This window comes from Triturus cristatus, chromosome 9 (assembly GCF_964204655.1).
Source record: "Triturus cristatus chromosome 9, aTriCri1.1, whole genome shotgun sequence".
Taxonomy (NCBI): Eukaryota; Metazoa; Chordata; class Amphibia; order Caudata; family Salamandridae; genus Triturus; species Triturus cristatus.
In genome coordinates this window covers 325,909,739-325,932,431 of record NC_140592.1, presented here as the reverse complement: position 1 = coordinate 325,932,431, position 22,693 = coordinate 325,909,739, and the positions used below count along the sequence as shown (strand labels likewise).

General features: G+C 45.9%; 1 protein-coding gene across 1 annotated transcript in view; it reads left to right on the top strand.

Moving 5' to 3' along the window:
• Positions 1 to 19,440, top strand: part of LOC146797855 (toll-like receptor 7) — a 111,244-nt gene extending 91,804 nt beyond the window's left edge. Inside the window, exon 2 of the mRNA XM_085625055.1 lies at positions 11,601 to 19,440. Coding sequence (XP_085481181.1) covers positions 11,601 to 14,714 — 3,114 coding nt within the window. The 3' untranslated portion in view covers positions 14,715 to 19,440. The remainder of the gene's footprint in view (positions 1 to 11,600) is intronic.
• The last annotated feature ends 3,253 nt before the right edge of the window (positions 19,441 to 22,693 follow it).

Genomic DNA, 22,693 nt, shown 5'->3' with positions numbered 1-22,693 from the left:
TCAACGTCTTTCACATGGATGTATGTCGTTACAACGCACACTTTTACAACGCATGCATTTACAACGCATTTTTTACAACGCAACATCCACTACAACACATTCCATTACATAGCATGACACTACAACGCATGTTTAAAAACTACCTTTACAACGCATTCCATTACATCGCATACTACCTTTACAACGCATACCATTACAACGCATAGTATAGGGGTAAAAATTACTATTCTAACTCCAGGGGGTGCAACAGTAGGGTAAGTGTTGGATTGCGTTGTAATGGTATGCGTTGTAAAGGTAGTATGCGATGTAATGGAATGCGTTGTAAAGGTAGTTTTTAAACATGCGTTGTAGTGTCATGCTATGTAATGGAATGCGTTGTAGTGGATGTTGCGTTGTAAAAATTTCGTTGTAAGTGTAGTGCGTTGTAACAGTTGCGTTGTAAAGGTTGTTCGCCCTTTCACATATACTAGGAGGTCGTCCGCATAAAGAGAGACTTGATGTACCGCATCCCCTAGAGGTATGCCGTCTCCCAGTGTAGTGCGCATTGCTTCAGCCAGTGGCTCTATTGCGAGCGCGAAAAGGAGAGGGGACAGTGGGCACCCCTGCCTGGTGCCTCTGCGCACCGGGATGGCTTCTGACATGTACGGTCCCAAGCGCACACGGACCGTTGGGTTCGTGCATAATAGATTTACCAGTTGAAGGAACCCCAGGCCCAGATCATATTTTAATAAAGCTGCCGCCAGGTATCACAACTCTAGGGAATCAAAGGCCTTCGCCAGATCTAAGATGCCCTAGGCCACTCATGCACAGCATCCGTTGCCACTCTGAAGAAACGCCTTAAGTTGAGGAAGGTGCTCCGTGCTGGTACAAAGCCATTTTGGTCGATGTGGAACAGTGTGGGGACTACTGGCACCAGCCTGTCAGCTAATACCTTGGCGAGTATTTTGTAATCGGTATTCGGTAAAGCCAATGGTCTGTAGGATCCAAGGGCCGTGGGGTCTTTTCCAGGTTTCAAAAGGGATTCCAGGTATGCCTCACACATTGTAGTGGGTAGTTCCCGTTTTTCTAGGGCAGTGTTGCACAATGCATGAAGTTTTTGCACAAGAGGCTCCTGATAAGCTTTATAGTATTCTGCTGGCAGGCCGTCCGGCCCAGGCGTTTTTCCCGAGGCCATGGCGCCAATTTCCTCTAATGTAAGCTGACCATTAAGTGCTGCTTGGTATTTCTCTGAGGCTGTTGAAAAGTGTATGGATCCTAAGACCCCCTCTAGTGCCTGTTCGGTGCAGTGTCTCCTAGATTGATATAGCTGGGCGTAGTGTTCCATCATGGCCTTATCTATTTCATGTTGTGTATACACAGAGTACCTGTGGGTGTACGTATAGTTCCAATTGGGGCGCGATCATTTTCCTGACGTATTAGCCAGGCCAGGAACCGGCCTGCTCTGTCGGCTGATGCATGTGTGCGGGCTGTGTGCTCTGCATAATTATGACATCTTAGTCGCTCTAACAATTCTGTATGTTCTGCACGCAACTGCTCCAGGTGTCTCATGTCTCTACCTCTCCCTTCACCCTCTTGTTCATGTCGTAGTAACTGGGTTTCTAACTGTGTGAGCGAGTTGGTCAGTTGTTTCCGGATATTTCACGTGGCCCCTAAGCAGTGTCCCCTAATCGTTGTTTTAAAAGCCTCACAATCTATTAGTATGTTGCTCACTGTGCCCTCATTGAGCTCGAAATAGTCAAGGATAGCTGTCCCTAGGGAGGATCAGAATTCTGGGTCTTCTAGTGCATTCGTCTGGAGTTGCCATGTTGGTATGGGAGGTCAGTCAGCTTCCCAGCTAAGTTGCATCCATTGGGGGTTATGGTCAGAGTGCGTCCGACCCAGATATTCTATTTTCTTAATTAGGGGGAGCAGTAACTGAGAACCCACCAGTCTGTCAAGTCGCACATGTAGGTTATGAACCGCTGAGTAATAGGAATAGATACGTTCTGTAGGATGTATTGTACGCCACATGTCTCTAATCCTCCAGTTTGTCAGCCAATCTGTAAGGGCCTGGGCATTAGATACTGCGGATGTTCTATTCATGGGAGGAAACGATCTATCTATATCAGTATCGAGCACTGAGTTGAGGTCCCCACCTATTATCCTGGGAATACCAGCCCAGGGGGTCAGTTTTGTTGAGAGTCGTGTGAGGGATGAGGGTTGGTCTACATTCGGAGCATAGTTGGAGCCTAGTAGTATTGCCTGCCCATTTAACCGCCCTCGTACAAAAGTGTATCGACCCTCGTCATCTACCACAGTTCTTTGTGTGCGAATGGGACCCCTGCTCTCACCCAGACTAGTGTGTCTCTCGCATGTGCTGAGTATGTAGTACCAAATATCTGCCCTCTCCAGCGCCTGTGTAACCTTTCTAGTTCCGTTTGGGACATGTGCGTCTCTTGTAGCAGCGCAATGCTAGTCAAATGCCTCTGAAGGTAAGCCAATATCGAGTATCGCCTAGTTGGTGTATGCATTCCACGTATATTCCATGTCAGTATATTAACACGCGTCATGGCAGCATTATAGTGAACTTCAGCGGGTTTACGAGTAAATAGGGCATTTCCACGCTTGCAGCAGAGGTATACAATTTTAGGCAGGTCGATCTTAACGGGGACATTGGTTCAACTTCAACCTTGAACCTCTTAACAGGTAGGGGTGAAAGCACCAAAGCTGTCCGTCCAAACATTGTGTTTAACAATAACAATCTAGAGACTATTCCAGTACAGTGCCTGGTGGGGTGCGCGTAGTGTGTGTTTAACTACAACATTTCTCTTTCCCTTCATATTTAAAGAAAATAAGTAGGATGTACCATCCGTTGGTCAGTGAGGCCAGCGCATAGGCGCCCGGAAAGTTAAAGTAATCGTGTGAGTGGCTGTAGCCCGCGCCCTCAAGGTGCCCTTATTCGGCTTGCACCGTGGTGTGTAATGAGTCAACAGCATTGTACATGCGCCCAGGCAAATGGTGCTACCACATGTTTGGGTTCTTTAAATGCTTGCTTACATGTTCGCTTATCCCTTTGGGGTGGATGGCTAAGTTCAGTGCATGAGAGCTACTTAAGTGTATGCTGTGATCACCCACTGCGAGCGCTGCGCATAGAGTACCTCTCGTGTAGTTAGCCATATAAATGTTATCTAGATCAATCAGACTGTTACATTTATACATATCATTTCGTAATTCAGGTGCTACTTGCGTGAATTGTCTCTGGTACCCTACAGATTGGTGATAGCTCTTCAAATGATATCAGCAGCAGTCTGTGGCGTCACACACGGGAGCCTCAGTTCTTCAGGGTTGTCTAGTCCTGTGGACAAGCCACTGGCCGCCGTTGAATCAATGGAGCATGTGTCATATTGGTCTTGATGCTGCGCCCTCCCGAGACCCGCAACAATATCCAGAGCATCCTGGTGTTCCATCCTTCTGTGTTCTAGGCTAGAAGCTGCAACTGTTGTTTTTGCCTTTCTGTGCATCCCGCTTACATAGGTCGGACTCCCGACCGCAGGCCCGACTCCTCCAGCCAATCCCATGTGTCCGCAGGCGAGTCAAAGAACCAAACCCCGTTTTTTGTCACCACTCTCAGGCGGGCGGGAAATAACAAGGAGTAGGGCAATTCCAGTTCATGGAGCTGGCGTTTCACTGCTGTGTAGGTACTTCGGCGTCTCTGTACCAGCGCCGTGTAGTCCGGAAACATCATAACTTGGTTGCCGCTCACCTTAAGTTCACCGAGTTTCCGGGTCTCGCATAGTATTGCATCTCTGTCCTTGTGGTTGAGGAGCTTGAAGAGGAATGGACGCCTGGCTCCAGGTGGGGGTCTCTGGGTCGGCACACGATTTGCTCTCTCAACCACAAAATGCAATGATAATGCTCCCGAGGGTAAGATATCTTGCAGCCAGCGTTCGACATATTGGTCTGGATGACGCCCTTCCTCGCCCTCTGCCAGCCTAACCACGCGGACGTTGTTGCGGCGGGAGAGTCCCTCCGCATCTTCCACTTTGTCCTCAAGTGTATGCATTCGGTCCAGTATATCCTGTAAGGCTGTGGTGTGATTTTGGGTGATAGGCCTTAACTCTGCAATCGACTGGCTGTGCGTGCTGACTGTCCCTGCTAACTTGCGATGGTCAGCATGTAGGAGTGTAAAGTCCATGGTTACCTCGTCGATTCTGGACTCTAGAGAGGTTCTGGTTCGGTCCGGCACACTGCCTATCTTTTCCACTGCTTCTAATACAGAGTCAAGTTTTGCTGCCAGTGCTGTATTCGATACGGCCGTGGACATTTCTCCCCCTGTGCGCGGCAACTCCAAGATGCTGTTGCGCGCCATGCCCTGATTTGTGCTAGTACGTAAGTGGCCCATCACTATTTGCTGTGCCGTGGGCATTCACTCCTGCTTGTGGGTATTTGCATTCCTTTACTGGTAGCGTTGCGACTCTGTGGTATGGGCCCTGTGGCAAGTCCAGGTGTCTTGGGTACAGTCTGTGGTTTTAGTAGAGACGCACCGCACGTCCGGAATCCTCAACCTTGGTTATGTGGTGACTAGCTAGCAATCGCAGCTCCCCTTACCGTGTGAGTCAAGTGCAGACAGGTGCAGTCGCCATCTAGGGGTATCAGGTCCACAGCTGTTATCCAATACGTACAACTCCACGTGATGTTCTGGTGCATCGCGACCTGGGTGACGTGACTCTCTTCGCTAAGTCGCTGACACTTCCCTGTAGTGCCTCAGATATTTAGGCATGGACGACCATCAGTTTCCTTCCCATGGGTCCCCCATTGATTCATCTGGTTCAAGCCGAGGATGAATAGCAGGTCTGATTAGTTTCGGTGGCAGATAATCACTTCTCCTGTCCACTGGCTTTCCCTGACAGCAGGGCTTGTCGCGCATTTGCTAGTGTGCCCACCTGCAATCGCTGAGCCCTCGTACTGCCCTCAGCTTCACTGCTATATTCTTGCACGTGGCAGGGCGGCCGCGCATGGATCCGATTACGTGCTTACTGACTTGATTGTATGCTGCTTGTTCTCGCCCCGTTGTGCAGCATGATTCTGGGCTGGCGGGTTGGGGGGGTGAGTTTTGTTATTACCTCCCGCTCTGGCTGTAATCTTTTCCGGCATGTTGAAAACGGTCCAGGCTTTCCCCAGCGGCTTGCGGCTCTCAGGCTTCCGGTGGCTTGCAAATGGAGCCCCCCCGCCCCAAGCGTAGGCCGCCTGTTAAGTCCTACCTCAGTGTGGTTGTTCCGGCTTTATTATGTGCCGCGTCGTGCCTCAGCACCACCGCTTGTCCCTGGCAGCGGTCCGTGCTGTTTCTGCAGGTCTCAGTCGCTCTCGCAGTCACGGCCTGGTGTTCTCCTCTGGGGAGGTCGTATTTGGCGCCACTCCTCCGCACTTACTTCAGGTGGCCCTCCGCCTCCAGGAGCTCGCCTTGTGGCCTCTGTATGTTCCGCTCTGCCACACACAGGACAATCAGCGGCACCAGCAGAAAACACCGGGTCCGGGCAGGGCCGCCCCGCACCAGCACTGCAGGACCTTTTGTTACGTGCCCGGCTGTCCGTTAGTTCATACACTGCTCGTAGAGGTCACGCCGGGCCCAGACCGCCCTCCTTTCCCCTGCGTTGTTATCCCAGGCAGAGGCGCCGTGCTCTATCTTTGCCCAGCCTCGTGATACGTGGGCTGTAACCTGTATCGCAGCAATGGCTCAGCTCACTCGTAGTCTGGGCATTTGTCCGCTACTTTCAGCATCGGCAGCACATCACCATTTGAATGCCGTACTTTTCCAGCGTGGATGGCACAGTGGGAGGATAATTATACAGGATAACGAAGGGATGTCAGACGGAACATTAGGATCCCGCGTCCGCCATGTTGGCACACTAGCCACGCCCCCCTCAACTCACCAATATGCTAATGATACACACCGCTACTTAAAAGTCTCCTCTGCTTCAGATATCCAACTCCTGAAACACTGCTTGCACATCATCTAGACATGGATGTCCAGCGCCTACATGAAGCTCAACTCAACCAAGACATAATACCTGTTAATTGCCAAGAACAATAAACAAGATACAGCACAAACCTGGCTCAATGACATAAACATTGATGCCTTCGAACCCCAACTGTAACCGAATGTGAATTTGCTTGGATTCACCCTGGACACCAACCTTATCCTCAAGGAACACATTGCCAAAAAAATTAAAGATGGCCTGGTACCAGATCTCTCTTCTAAAGAAAGTTAAACTGTGTCTTCCAGAAAGCAACTTAAGAACTGCTGTTCAAGTCCTTGTACTCCTGCATCTGACTGTTGGTAATTCCCCACGGCATTGCTACTTAAAATCCACAATGTCTCCCCTTAAGGGCACCCTACAATGCAGCACATCTGATCCTGAAGAAATATGATCGCATCATCCCCATCCTGCCGGAGCTCCAGTGTGAAAGACAAAAAACAAGGCACCAGGCCTATTCCATGTATGCAGCCCAGACCCAGTTCAGCATCACCAAATCCATCAAGGACCACCTCAAAGCTTCACCAATTTAGAAAGTAGTTGAAGAATATTCTCTTTAAAGAACACTATATCACAATGTGATACCAGTCCACAACCCAGCTTCCTCTCCTATTACTCAATGACTTTATGCTTGTCTTTAACCATGTGCAATGCTACACTGCCTTTTGGCTATCTATATACAATAGAAATACCATAAACATACATGACACAGTACCCGACTGAACAAACAGTACTGCCTTCCAGTAGCACCCTCTTCGTTTCGTATATGGAGCGCCTTATACTGCTTTTGATTTCTGGCACAGTATGATCACAGCTGAGCAGATGGGCCCACCCCCAGTTTGAAGGCCTCTGGCCTTAGACACGCTTTATAGTTTCACTGTGTGTGGAAAACCAGGTAAGTGAGCTCCTTGCATAGAGACCGTGCAGTTTAGTTATCACTAACATAACTTGCTTTATGAGCACATGGAGACTCGAACACTCTTCTACATGAGGGTTTAACATGCTACTATTATATATCTATTGGGAAGAGCACGGTTCAAACTGCTGAGTCATGCACATAGGGCACTGCACAACGTTGGATCTAAAATCCTTCAGAATAAAATTGAATTCTATATCCCCACAAGATGCCTGAGATCAAGACACCAAGCATTAGCTAGACCCAAGTGCATAAAAAAAGTTAGAGCCGACGGTCGGTCAGTCTCCTACCTGGCAGCGAAATACTGGAATGAACTTCCCCTGTACCTGCACCTCTCCGAAAACTATGTGTCGTTCAGGAACCAGTTAAAAACGCACCTTTTCTCGATGTCATAAGTACAAGCAGCTGAAGACCCCTGACACAACTTACCACATGTTCCGCTAAACAGCGCCGTGATATCCGTCTGGATGAATGTCGCGCTCTACAAATACAAATACAAATACAAAGTATGTCTAGAAGCTATGCCAGATGCTCCTATGTTAACAGCTAAAAATACCTTTGTGTGCAGGACCCATTTCTGTTTCTTAGGTAGTTCAGTGCTTTGCGTTCTCTAACCCTTTAATAAGTTTCTATGGCTAGTATCTATCAGCTGTGTTAATGCCCGAGAGATGATCTGGCGGGGTTTTGGAAAACCACCAGAACACCCCATGTTTAATTTAAAGGTGCGGACCCCTCACTCATTGCCAAGATCTACTAAAACCTACATTGTTTAATCATTCTGTAGGGTAAGGGGAACCCACAGCAGGAAAATCACCCCTTTGGTTACTTTAGGGTGGAATTCCAAAACTGGCTCATGGTCTGGTATTAAACAAAATTGGTCAGTCCAAGGAAAAGGAATACCAGCGGCGGAAGGATTGCTATCTTTGCTATAAACACAGGCACATATATAGTTATCATGAGCTGTGTCCTTCTATCAAGTAGTTAGGGATGTGTTCTGTCTGAATTGAGAAACACATGTACCAGTATGATAAGCTGTGTCCTGGTGCTGTGCAGACTGGTTGCCTACTGTTAGAGATGGGCAATATATCTAACAGTGTGAGGGGTTGTGCCTCTTTGCTGGGTGCACACAATGTTGAAATGTCTGAAGTGGCCAGTAAGTTTAGTTTGTCCCTGAGAATAGTGTCAGGGCATGCAGTGTGGAAGGAATGTATTGCTATTGGCCACACAAGGGGAGATTCACTCACTGTTTTTTGTGTCAGTTTCTAGCTTCACCACATTTTGTAGTGGTTGTGTTACATTGCGCTCCACCTCGCTGGGTAAAGGAGTGTGTTATGTGTTTTACCTTGTGTGAGATGCATTTTGATGCTCATCTGTTGGTGATGTTTACTATTTTCCTTACTGCCATGCTGGTATTACAGATGTCTCACATGTTTCCTGTGAAATTGTATGTGTATGTTGCAATATCAATATTTGAACATTTACAGGGCGGGAGGTGTGCTGGAGAATATCTTCTTAACAGTGAATATGTGTTTCTCTGTAGAAAGTGTCGGAGGTGTGTAGTATTTTTTCTCTTGTATGTTTATGTGTAGTTGCTCGAAAGGCAGGTGTGTGGTGTCTTGTCCTGCTCGTGTTCATGCTCCACTGACTCCTAGCTCAGGTTAAGGTACGAATCAAACTTGGAAACCTCTGTCACCACCACCTATGCTGGTTATTAACCAGTTTTTTGGACAGAGAGTAGAGAAGATGTTTACTTCTTCTAGTTGGACATTCTTGTACCCTACAAGGTAGACCCATTAGAGTTTTTACTTGGACCTAAGAGTTCTGTTTGATTCCTGTTATATCAATATGCTTCAGATTTGATGCAGGGAAGGTGGACTGCAGATATTTGTGTCATCTGGGTAGTCTCACACTTTAAGAAATTCTTTCATGCAGGTCTCAGTCACCATTTCCTTATATTTGTGTCATCTGGGTAGTCTCACACTTTAAGAAATTCTTTCATGCAGGTCTCAGTCACCATTTCCTTGGGTATCTTCTCCTCACCCTGACAGTCCATCTCTTGACCTTCCAGGCTGAAACAGCAGCTTTAGGTTTCTCTTCTGGTCCTTGGCTTAGACCATCCTTCTGGAAAAGCAGCAAACTGTCCTGTTGGTGGCATGTCACCTTTCCAGGCACATGCTGCAGAGATTTATTCCAGCATCCAAAGGAGCAAAAAGACTTGGCTGCAAAAGTTCAGAGGGTATGGGAAACTGGAGGCACTTCTGGGAAGCAAGGGCCTATTCACAAAGGAGCATCCATTCAAGCTCCTTCCTGGCCTTGTAGAGGAAGAGGGGGAAAGGAAATGATCACAGAATGCATAATAGAAGGCTACAGACCAGAAACCCAAAATGGATTCTGTGCAGGTCTCCAGGCTTTGTCCTTATTGCTTCCCTTAAGCAGCTGAATGTCAGAACTAATATACAGCCTTTGATGTGCAGTCCACCGGAACTTGTCATAGCGTCAGAAGCCAGAATTGCCTTAACTGTTATGAAAGACACCTCCATCCTGTGCTACATGCATTGTGCACTGAAAAAAATACCATCAAAATAGCACCTGACATCCAGACATATCATGTATAATTAGACACAAAGCACTTACTGTGGAGAAATGAAGGTTAGCAGTTGTGTGTGACTGTCCTGCTTTTACCAAGAAGGTCACCAGAACCTTTCCCAAGGGCTTGAAGATGTTGAACCCATGAGGGATCAATTTTAGAGCGAGCCATAACATTTTAAAAAGGGCAAAATGGTGCAGCTGCCCAAACAAAATTGAAGGACTTTTATAAATATGCTCAAGAGTCTGCATATAAACTATGCTGCCCAGTCTCCTGCTCTTTGCTGTGGATATGGGTTGCTGACTCTAGTAAGCGGTCCCTTTTAGCTCTAGTGAATTTTAGTGCTTGGGGTTGGCAGAAAGTAATAAGGCACTGCAATATGATTTTCAGAGATAATAAGTTAGGGCCTGATTAGGATGGCGGGCAGTCTTTTGTCCACCCGCACCCTATCGGAAATGGGACCGCCCGACAGTAAGTCGGTGGTCCCACCATAGGCATTAAGATGCGACTGCCACCGCGGCGGTCGTAATGCCTATATTTTGTATTGCGGCGGGTGCTGCTGGCTGCAGCATACGCCGCAATACAAAAAGGGGTCACTTTACATATCCCCGCACTACGTGGCAGGCACCATGTGGTGCCTGCCACATGGTGCAAGGATATGTAGGGAGGCGCCATAGGTGCCCCCCAAACTTAAGGCCCAGGGGTTAAGGGGGGCCCCGCTACGGGCCCGCTACGGGCCCCCAATGTCTCTTTCTGCCAGCCTTTTCATGGCGATTGAACTGCCCGGTCGGCGGGGAGGGACATCATAATCCCTATGGCGGTGCCTTCCAGGCACTGCCACCATCGGGCATTGCCACCATCGTAGGGATATGATTCCCCTCCGACGCACCGGCAGGCTATCGGAGCCCGTTGGATGCATGGCGGTCAGTCTTTCCGACGGCCCCCCTAATGTGGCAGGCGGTAAAAATGGTTCCGATGGCGGTGATTCCGCCACCAACAGCCTGTCCGTGGCAGTCTCACCGCCATCCTAATCTGGCCTTTAACGTTTACATCACTCAGTTCATCATGTTGAACAGGTAATAAGGGGCCAATACAAAGGTCAGGCCAATATTGATATAATTTACTCCATAAATCCTTTTATGCACCCCATTTTAGTACCCTAAGGCCCCTATTACGAGTGCCCATAAACATCCCTGTTATTTCTCTCCCCTGAATTTACCATTACCAGAGTCATGGTTTCGGGGGGAAACAGCAGATTATGAGTTTTTATTGAACAACATGCAGATATCCGCATGTAGTTCCTCAGTATTCCTCTCTGGGAATTCATCTACTGGTAGCAGGTAAATATAAAAGGTGCAATAGCGCTGAGCAGTGGTGTCGCCGCTGAACTCATAATTCCACTGTGCTCAGTAACTGCTATTACAGGGCCCATTGGGAACAACGTGGCTCTTGTAACAAGGGCATAAAACTGTATAGCTTTAGTGTGTTCTCTAAGCTGTCATGAACAATGCATTCAATAATGTTATTTTCTGATCTGCTTTGGGATAGCAAAGTGAGATTTAGTTGGAAGCATGGCAAAAAGAAGCTTGGTTACCTTCAACTATTCCTATATTACTATCGCAGAGTCACATAATGCAATATATATTACTTTTGTGAAGTAGAAAATGTTCCTATAAGACAATTCCAGGCTAGTGACCTGTACAACTGGAAAACTCTAGAAGGAGCAACAAAAGGTATGCTCCCTCTGTCTGAGTTGAGGCTAATCGTAATAACAATAATAGTATTGCATCCACACATCGACCTAACAACTATATTGCAGTGTAAGTATATAATTACTGTTCTGTACTATACATCTACTTACCAAGACTTACCCTGCGCTGTGGTGGTTATGTTGATGCTATGGATGCAATTCTCATGCAGTATAGCACAAGTGATATAGTTGTGCCACTGTCCTGTCACGTTTGGCCTGAAATGTTGTCAAATGCGTATATCAAAGTCATTAGAACATTATTTTTCATTGTAATTGCATGTAATTAAATGTTTATTAGAGCTACTTGAATTAACTTATCTCCATTTGTTTTAGACTTCCAAAAGGAACATCACAGGTTTGATTCGTGCTTCTCTTGTGATGTATACTGTGCAGATTTGCTGGGCCACGTTGCCTCGGTTCTTTCCCTGTGACGATACCAAGAACTTCACCTGTGTCAATTGCCGCCGAAGGGATTTAGAAGAAATTCCACCTATCAAGTCTCCTAAAGTGATTGAGATTGACCTCTACAAAAATAAGCTGGTTCTGATAGCGAATTACTCATTTTTGGGAGTTCCAAATCTCCAGAGCCTTAATTTAAGTTGGAACTGTGCTCCTCAAACTTTACAACCTGACAGAGAGCCCTGCAGGCTCACAATTGACCAAAATGCTTTTGTAGAACTTCACCACCTACAAACTCTGCACCTAGCAGGTAATAGCTTGACAGTGATCCCTCGGCTGCCCTCAAATTTGATAGAGTTAAATTTGGAGATGAACAATATAGTAAATTTGGAATATCAGAATATGTCTGGAATCATTCACCTGAAAGCTCTGTATCTTGGTATGAACTGCTACTATCAGAATCCATGTTACTCTTCTCTAACCTTCACCAGGGACCTCTTCAAAGATGCAGATTCCTTGGAACTACTTTCATTAAAATTTAACAACCTCACTAGCATACCATTGGGCCTCCCATCAACTTTGGTCAGCCTAGACTTAGCAGAAAATAAGATTCCAGAATTAAGACCCTCAGATTTTGACAACCTTACAAACCTGAAGTATCTCGACCTGAGATGGAACTGCCAACGGTGCGACCACGCTGCTCAGCCTTGCTTCCCTTGTTCAAATAATTCAGCCCTTCATATCCACCTTGAGGCATTCCGTAATCTTGGGGAGCTTAAAGAATTGAATTTAAGAGGAAACTCTTTACGAGAGCTACCAGACAGTATATTTGAGCCCTTAGCTAATTTGCAAAGTTTGGAACTTTCTGACAACTTTCTGGCTCTTGTCATTGCAAATGGAACACTTTTTTCCAAACTCCCCAAAATGCAGAATCTCAGTCTTAACTATAACTACAAGCCTCTGAACACTTTCTCGAAGCTAATTCTTTCCCATGCCATGAAGGATATGCGCTCACTAAGATACATTTCACTCAACGGATATTTCTTCAGAAACCTTGATGAAAGTGGCATTGAACCACTTTTAAGTCTACCAAACCTTCAGTACATTACTTTCAGGACAAACTTCATTGAAAATGTAAACCTGACCCTCCTTCACAGGTTCAATTATTCTCGGCTTATTGATTTGTCTGAAAACATACTAACGCTTTCCACATCCTGCAAGGCATCTCAAGAGACGGAAACAATAGACACACCACTGAGACTTTCCCGCGAAACTACCATGCCTGAATTTTACAGTTCTGTAGATGATAACAGAAGAGATACAGATAGTGATGAGCACCCTTCTTTTTATTTTAGCTACCCTGCTTGTAAACACTACAGTAAGACTCTTGATCTGTCCTTCAATAACATTAAGAGAATAGACCCAGAGGATTTTAGAGATATGAAAGATATTGAGTGCCTCAATCTTAGTTATAATTACATTAACCAACGCTTGAATGGAAGTCAGTTTTCATATTTGACATCACTAAAGCTCTTGGATGTCGCCAACAACAGGTTTGACTTGTACTACAACAAAAGCTTTAATGAGCTTCCCCATCTGGAGGTTCTATACCTTAATTCCAACCAATTCCAGTTTATGATACAGGGTTTGGGTCACAGCTTTTTTTTCCTTCAAAATATGACCTCACTAAGGTTCTTGAGCTTGTCATATAATACAATAGGCATTAGGGTATCCAAACAGCTAATCTGTCCTTCACTCAAGGTATTGGTCTTCAGATATAACCGATTGAACATAATGTGGCAGGGAAGGAAAGATACCTACATTAACATTTTTACCAACCTGACTCAATTAGAAATTTTGGACATTTCATATAACAATTTGGAAAGCATCCCACCAACTGTGCTTGAATCTCTGCCTAGGAGCTTAAAAAAGCTATTTATAACACATAACAAGTTGAGGATTTTCCACTGGGAAAAGATGAGTTCACTCCCCAGCTTGGAAATCCTGGACCTCAGCCATAACGTTCTTATATATTTACCCAACAAAACTGTGTCTTTTGGAGGTAACTTCACTGTTCTTATCCTCGAATTCAATCATATCACATTTTTAAACAATGTTTTCTTCGCCAATTTGACCACTCTGAAATATCTTTACCTGAGAAATAACAAGATCAAATTGATAAATGAAAACAGCTTTTCGAATGTCCTCCTCCAGAACCTTCGTTTACTTGACGTGAGTGGAAATCCTTTAGAGTGCACCTGTGAGGCACACTGGTTTATCCAGTTTTTAAAGACAACAAAAATAGCAGTTGAGCATGTTTCAAATGGTATGATATGTGATGCACCAGATTCTAAACGGGGACAGTATCTGTTCTCCATTGACCCTCGTTCCTGCCAGGATATATATGGCCATTTGGCATTCATGTTCTCATGTTCACTAGCAGTATTTCTAACAGTTTTACCAGTTTTAAAGAAACTGTATGGATGGGACATCTGGTATGGGGCACATATCTTGAAGGCATTACTAAGGAAAGGCTACTCTTCATGCCCGGGTATTGACGGGTATGATTCATTTATTGCATTTGACTCACAACAGTATGCCATAACAGATTGGGTCTATAATGAGCTTGTTCTTCGTTTGGAAGAGAAAGGAAGCACACAATTTAGACTCTGCTTAGAAGAAAGGGACTGGGTAGCTGGTAAGTCAAGGATTGAGAACTTGTGTGATGCTGTTTACAAGAGCAAGAAGACCATCTTCATTCTTGGTGCAGATGGATTTGCTTCTGGGGTACTGAGGCAAACCTTCTTTATAGCTCAGCAGAGGCTACTAGACGAGAAGCTGGACGTGGTTATTCTTGTGCTGTTAGACAACGGGATGAAGATGTCTAAATACCTGCAAGCCAGAAAGAGGGTGTGCAAGAGGTCGATCATTCAATGGCCCTGCAACCCAAAAGCTCAGCCTTACTTTTGGCACTCCTTGCGTGTTCTTCTGGCACAAGATAGCAAGAAATGGTATGATTCTAAAATAAGAAGCAGCATTGATGGTTAGTGTGGATGCACATCATGATATATCAAAGCTGTAACATACAGGTATTTATAGATTTTGACTCACAAAACAACATTGTTAAATTCTACTATGAGAGATGCAGAATTAGATGAAGAATTAATATCCTTAAGTTACTTGAAGATGCCTTATCCTATGTTGATTTTTAGGTCTCGCCTGAGCCAGCGCAAGCGCTGCTCTGGCGAGACATTTAGTAGCTGCTTCAAAAGTGCGACCTTGCCGGCCACCGCCTTGCAATTACGCGCACAAGTGCGCGCCACGTGCACAGCACTTTTTCCCGTCGCGCGTGTGCACCACTCGCGTCACCACTCGTGTTTTTTTATTCCATTTTTGCAAGCACAGACCGCGTCATCGCGATCACTTTCGCTTTCACCGTGATCGCGATGGCTTGTTTCCTAGACCCAGAAGCCGCATTTCCATTAAAAGCAAAAAACTGTCGTCATATGACTTCCATTGCCCAATGGTAGGCTCGCCGGCTGTCACTCACCCGCCTCTTGGTTTCCGAGGCAACCCCAAGCTAACAACTCCAGCATGGCGACCAAAGCAGGAGCAGTATTCGGGTACGGACCAGCATACGTGGAGCTCTAATGGAAGTTCTTCTTTGTTGCAAATTCGCCGTATCCTTTGTGTTCGAGTAACAGCTCATTTTTACCAGCCGTTAGTGAGGATATTGCAACCGCTTTGCTTTCTGTATGACTTTTCCTGTTGTAGCTTGCCGTAAAGTCGCCAGTTCAGAATGTCATTTTGTTCCACATCTTGTACCATTACAGGCACACTACTGATTTATTTTCTTGAATATATATCTGTCCCAGTAACAGAGCCAGACGGGATGGTCAATGTTTACTAACATTCTGTTATAGAGCAAGTGGGATGTACATTATGCTTTTGCGGACTGTCATTTCTTAAGCCAGCAATTAACAAAACAAGCATTGGCATAGCCAATAGGTCTCGCTTTTGGGACCTTATAAGTGTTTAGCCATGCAACAGTTGATGTTGTTGCACCAAAGATATTGTGCTGCATAACTAAATACTTATAAGGTCCCAAAAGCGAGACCTATTGGCTATGCCAATGCTTGTTTGATTTGTTGTGGCTGCTTTCAACAGCAAACTGCAAATCTATTTTATATTTTAGATGGGGTAAGCAATGTGCCCTGTATATTTCAACCAGGGCCGACTTTAGCGCTGGTGGCGCCCGGTGCAACAATCACTTTTGGCACCCCACACCCCCAATGACCGCCTCCTCAGATTCTCTCACTACCACCAGACAAAAGTTCCCCTCATCTCTCCAATCATGAGATAATGCTAAACACAGCGCCCCCCCTGAGGTCAGCGCCACCTCCACAGGTCAGCGCCCAGTGCGGCCGGACCAGTCGCACTGCCCTAAAGCCGGCCCTGATTTGAGCAATAGAGTATAAGGAAAATGAATGGACTTCTGTTGAATACACAAACATAGTTTGCATATTCACACTATAAAAAGTGCTGTCTATATCTCTACCAATGTTGAAGCTAGGCAGCTGTTGAGATCACTTAAATGCTTCTGAGATTTAAATAAAATGATGTCTCTAGGAAACTGAGAGATTTGCTCAGGCAATCATATTGCTCAGAATGCTGATTTTAACTACTGTTCTTTGCATTTGAATTTCAGTGAGAGTGAGAACAGGGATATTAAGCAGCCAGGGACAAGGGCAGTACCTGGTGCCTTTGATGAATTTGATGAAGGGTACAGTTTCTAATAACATTCTTCGCCCATATAACCAAAGCGTAAACTGCTTTTAATTGCCTTTTGACCACATTATTTGCTCACACTTTGGGCTTACTGCAGTCGGTCAATTAACAGCATTTAATGCTCTCAACAAATAACTAACAGTTGTTAATGACCTATACACTACCCAATGACGCTTTCATTCATCCTTTGATGTTGCCTTGAAACTGGCACATTCTATAAAGAATTCTATGAAACCACCAGCCTTTCATGACCGTTGCACGATTGCATCAAAATAGCTCTCAACCCGTGCATCCTTGCAATAGTAGCTATGATGGTTTGGTCTCCTGAGTCAAATATTTTTGAGTTCTGACGCATCCACAATGCATTTCTTTATATCTTCAAATGCACATTGACACTCCTGTGACCAGTGATACTTCTGACCTTTTTCATCAACTTCTTCATGGGTTGAACTTTGTCTGAAAAATGGTCCACAAACACAGTAATACTCCGCCATCCCTAAAAAAATCTTGGTTGATCTTGGTCTTGGGGGACATAGAGCTTTCTCAAAGGCTTCCATTAATGTTATTTTTCATGGTCTGACCCAAATGCTCTACCTTCTTAACTGCAGATATGCAATTATCAATTTCTACAGTAAGTCCAGCCTCCTCCAAAATCCTCAGCACTTTTCTCAGAAAATCATCATAGCTGTTGACCGCACCCTACGCTAATACTTCATCCTAAACCAATTTCACATATGCTAAATCTCCCAACAATCGCTGCAGTATCCGTTGGTAGGCAGCTGATGCGGAAGCTAGCCTCAAAGGCATCTGCACAAAATGGAACGCCTCTTCTGGCGTGACGAATGAAATAAAATGCTTACAATGCAACAGTATCTGATGTTATGCACTTGATAAATCAAGGGTGGAATAATATTGTCCACCCTTAACTCTCGCTAACATTTACCTAGTGTTGGGGAGGAGATGGCAATCCTCTCTTATTTTAATATTGATCTATCTAAGGTCAATGCACTTCCCGATTTTGCCATTGGATTTACAGACCATTACCAGTGGACTTAACCACTGATGATTCTATTGCTTAAATTCTATCGCTCTTAGTTAATCTGTCTAATTCTTCCTTTAAGGAACTTCTTAAAGCCAATGGCACACTACGCACTTTGTGTGCAACTGGTATGGCCACTTCTTTCAAAACAATCTTACGTACAAACGTCTTCAGTGTACCGAGATCGCACCCAAAGAAGTTTGGAAATTCATGCACACATTTACGCACCTCTTCCTGAGCTAACATTATTACCTGCTTGCTGGAATTGGAATCTATTACTATCCCCAATGCTCATTGCTCTTGCCATCCCAATAAAATCCTTCTTTTCTCTACAACATATATCTGACTGGACGCAATCCTCCCCTTAAAAGATAATTCATATTAGAACTAGCCAATAATCAGTACTTTCACACCACAGTGTCAATCTTGTTTTACATCCATCATTGATAGGCTCATCACTTCAGCCTGCACCATGTTTCTTTATCATTATCACCATGCGTTTCGGAAGGTGATATGGCTTAACTATGGCAGGTATTCCTGTATTAATTTCACCGGATGCATCACACATTACCACTGTATACATTTCACAAGACACGTCACACAATACCAACACTTTGACTTCATCCTCAGAATCTGATTCCTGTTGGTATTTCCTATCCCCATATACATTCTCGTGCAACATGTTTACAATGCCTTTCAAAACTGTAGCCTCTTGCTTCCAAACTCTTGAGAAATGTCCTATTTTCTTACATTTTAAACATTTCACCTTGGCAGTTGGACAATTATGGGAAGTTGCTATATGCTTCACGTTACCACATCTGTAGAATGTCCTCTCTTGTCGCTTCCAAATTATCTTTTCTGTTTGCCATCAGCCTTAACCTTGGATTTTTTTGACAATTGCAAGGTACTCTGCATTGTAGATTCAGTTTTCCTCCTGCTCACACCCTCGGGCATTTTCAATTCTTCATAGCATTATGTATTCTCAATGTCTTTAGCCAAGGTTATGGACTTTTCTAAAAAAGGTTCTTTCATTCCTAAGAATTGTTTTTGAATCCTTAAACTTGCCACGAGGTTAATTAATCGATCGCAAATAATAATATATCTTGCAGATCTCTATATTTGCAGGTTGCAACTCCGGTAGCCAATACATCCACATGTTGATCAAACGTTTCCGCTGGTAAATGTGCCCAAGATAAAAAAATTATGTCTCGCTACAGTTACAATGATTTTCCTTTCAAAATTTTCTTATAATGCCTTAATTGCTGCCACTTATTCATCATCCTATTCGTCTTCCATATTTGATACCTTATCATCCTTCCATTTTTTACTACAAAAGCTTGCTTAAATCTTTAATACTTTCTTACCCTCCACCCTCAAGTGATGATTTAGCATCGCAAATTTTCTTTTCGCTATAAACACATTCCTCCTATGGCTTTCAAATAGGTTTCAGATGCCTTCGGACAGTCTTCCAATGGAATAATGGGTTTGCCTGGAGGTGTAAGAAATGTGGGTTGAGGTACAACTGACTGCATTATGGGGAAAATACTAATGAAGACTCAAGTTTAAATTTTAATATACAATACAATAAATATCAGATTGAGAGTAACAAGGTTCTTTTTCTTTAAAATAATGAACTTATATAAAAATAGTAGTCACCGTTGTCTAGAAGAGAAGAAAAAACAAACCTAGAATAATAAAGTTGTATAAATGACTGATTGAAATTTTGCAATTTTTAACTTATCATACCACGTATGAGACCTCCATTGATGTTGTTTATTGCATGGCAGAATTCTCTCGAGGCTTCCAGTTTCCCACTTTCTTGATGACATTATTTTGCATTGTATTGAGATTTACCCCTGCCTTATCACTTTAATTGCACTATGGTCTTTATGAAATGTATATATGTATATGGCTGGAGGTAAAAAATAAAAAAACGTTATAACCCAAGCAATTCTGTTAAGACTGTGATGGGAGGAATGTTTGAATTAATTGTAGGCACTAGTAATTACTTGTGCAAACGTCGAATCCATGTTTTTGTTCCTGTGTCAATAGTGTCAGAGATCCACACTATGCAAATTAGTCTTGGACCTGCTCAGAGAAGAACAGTCCAACCCAAGCTGTCAATTCAGGTGCTTTCTCAATAGGAACACAAGCAAACCCAGACTAGTCTCAGCCTTGTTAGGCATACATACCTTGGTGCAGAATGCTTTTTATGTTCCAATAGGATGTGTGGTATACATCTGGGCAAAGTCATTGCACTTAGGGAGTTTCAATGACTAGAAGAAAAAGGTGAAGTGTGGAATGCTTTAACCAATTTCAGCCACTGGTAATTACTATGGTTGCCACCTTTCTCAGAGAAAAATATTGGCCATTTGTGCATGTTTTGCGCTTTGGGAAGGGCCAGGAATTGGTACTCAAAAAACAGTTTATGCAAAGTCTTCTGTATTCCTTTGTTACACAGCAATTTTATCTCATTTTGCTTTAAAGACAATTTTAAAATAGTCTAGACCGCATTAACATTCTTTTGACATGTTTTTAACTTCAAATTGTTGATTTCACTTTATATTTCAGAGGGGGAAAATACTGCCCTTCAATTATTTTCTATATATATTTACTTGTTTTGGCATGTAAATACCAGCCAGTCCTGGTTTAAACATAAAAATATTGGCCATGTCATAAGAATACAGGCCATATGGCAACCCTATGCAGTTTTTTTTTTTGTTGAAACGTTTTTTATTGTTTTCCAAATCAACAACTCAACAAACATCCCCCTGCCTCCACCCGTCCAGGAAGTACCACACATTTATCAACAAGACCAATTATCCAGGAGAAGGAACAACCTTCCCACCCAGTCCCCTACCCCCCCTCCCCCACCCCATGTCAGTGTGCCCCCGTCCCCTACCCCTCTTACGATGTGCCCCTCCTCCCTAATAAATAAGATACAGGAGCCCAACCTCTCCCTAAGCAAACAGAACCTTCCCTCATGCCGAGCCCAGGTGCGGGCGGCCAGGGCCTACCGCCATTCCCCTTCTACTCCCCGCTCCCCACAACCTCCTGCCTGTCAGATGTGCTCTCCCCTTCCCCAGCATCAGACATCAACCCCTGAAGTTCCACCACAAACGCTTCCCATGCCCGGGCCGTCGCTAGTGCCTTCTCATCGTCCCTCCGAAGGGCCAATTCCACCCGGAGCGTACCCTCAGCCCCCGCCCATCGCGCCAACACCGCCCTCCATCGCAGGAATCTAGGCCCCCCCCGGGATTTCCAGTGCATAGTCAGTTCCCTCTTGGCCATTATCAACCCCAGATCATAAAACTTGCTAGTAACCTTCGTACGGCGAGTGTGGGGAAACCAAAGCAACAAACAGGCCCCCATGTCCGCGGCAATGGATCGGTCCATCACCTGGTTCAAACAATCCACAACATCACCCCAGTAGTCACCCAACTGCGTACAGGACCAAAACATGTGCCGAAAGTCCGCACCCTCTCCCCCACACCGCGGACACTGAGAGTGTACCCCCCCCGAAATATCGCAAGATCTTGGCCGGCGTCAGGTACGCCCTGTGTAACGTAAAGAACTGGACTAACTGAAACCGGGCATTCCTCGTTCCCTTCCAGGCCCTCCGCACCAACGTGGACCACGTGGACACGGGGATCGCCTTCTCAAGGTCCGCTTCCCACTTCTCCCTCAGGGCGCCCAGAGGGTGCAATCCCTCCATCGACAGCCGGCGATAGAGGCAAGTAATGGCCTTAGTCGTCCCCGCCGCCATCACTACATATTGGCAGCCCGCGGCGGTCTGCGGCTCCGAAAGCCCCATATTCCAATGTTTCTGGAGGCTCACCACAAGGGCCGCATGAAGCAGGAAGTCCCCCCGCGGGAGCCCATAAGAGTCCTGCAAGTCCTGGAAAGGCAACAGCACTCCCTCTCTAAATAAGTCCCCCACCATCTGCACGCCCAGCTCCTCCCAAACCGCTAGCCCAGACCAATCTCCCCCATGCGGGAACGCCGTACACATCCCCAGGGGGATCTCCGGGGCATAGGGGTGGACTATGGCAGCCCTCCTCTGACACCTGTTCCAGCACAACCGGAGGGTACGTTCCTCCAAGGTGAGTTGGGCCAGGTCTAACCGCTGGTGGAGGACTATAAAGGCCAGCACATGTCGCGGAATCAGCCTGCCCTGTGGGCCCTCCGGGCCTCTGTACTCCCTGGCCACCGCCTGCGTAAGCCATTGGAGCTGGGCCGCCAAGTAGTACCTCTCAAAATCCGGGGCTGCCAGGCCCCCCTCCGCTCTCGGCCGCCGCAACGTGGCCAGCGCCACTCGCCGCCTTCCCGAGCCCCAAATGAAGCCCGTAGACAGTGCCCGCAGCCGTGCGAAAAACGACGCCGGGATCCATCTAGGAAGGGTGCGAAAAAAGTAAAGAAGGCGTGGCAGCGCCACCATTTTCAACAGCGCCACCCTCCCGGCACACGAGAGTGGGAGCGTGCTCCAAAACCCCATGCTACCCCGCAAGCCGCGAAGGGCCCTGCCAACATTCCCCTCCAACAAATCAGTCTGGGTATGATAAATGTTAACCCCCAGATATCGTAGGCAGCTGCCTTCCCACCGGATCTGTCCCAACGCCCGCGGGGCCCGACCTCCCTGCGACAACGGGAACAAGCATGTCTTGCCCCAGTTGACCTTAAGCCCGGACAGACTACCAAACTCCTCCAAGAGGGCAATCGCTCCGTCCAACGCGCTCTCCGCGTCTGCCAAAAACATCAGCAGATCACCTGCATATAGGGAGATATAGTGGGTATCCTCCCGCAGGGAAACTCCAACATAGGCGCACCCTCGTCGGGCATGAGCCGCCAGCGGTTCAATGGCCAGAGCGAACAACAGGGGGGAGAGGGAGCAGCCCTGCCTCGTCCCCCTCCGCACACGGTAGGGGACCGATATGGTAGCCCCCGTCTTCACTCGGGCCGTGGCATCGCTATAGAGCAAGGTGGTCCAGCGTACGAAGTCCTCCCCCAATCCAAACTCCCGCAGCACTCGGTATAAGTAGGGCCATTCCACACTATCAAAGGCCTTTTCTATGTCGACCGACAGCGTGCAGGTCTCCGGGAAGACGTCCCGTTCCATCTCCATCACTCGCAACAACCGTTGAACGGAAGTGGCCGTGCTGCGCCGAGGAATAAAGCCCGCCTGATCCGGGTGGATTAAGGC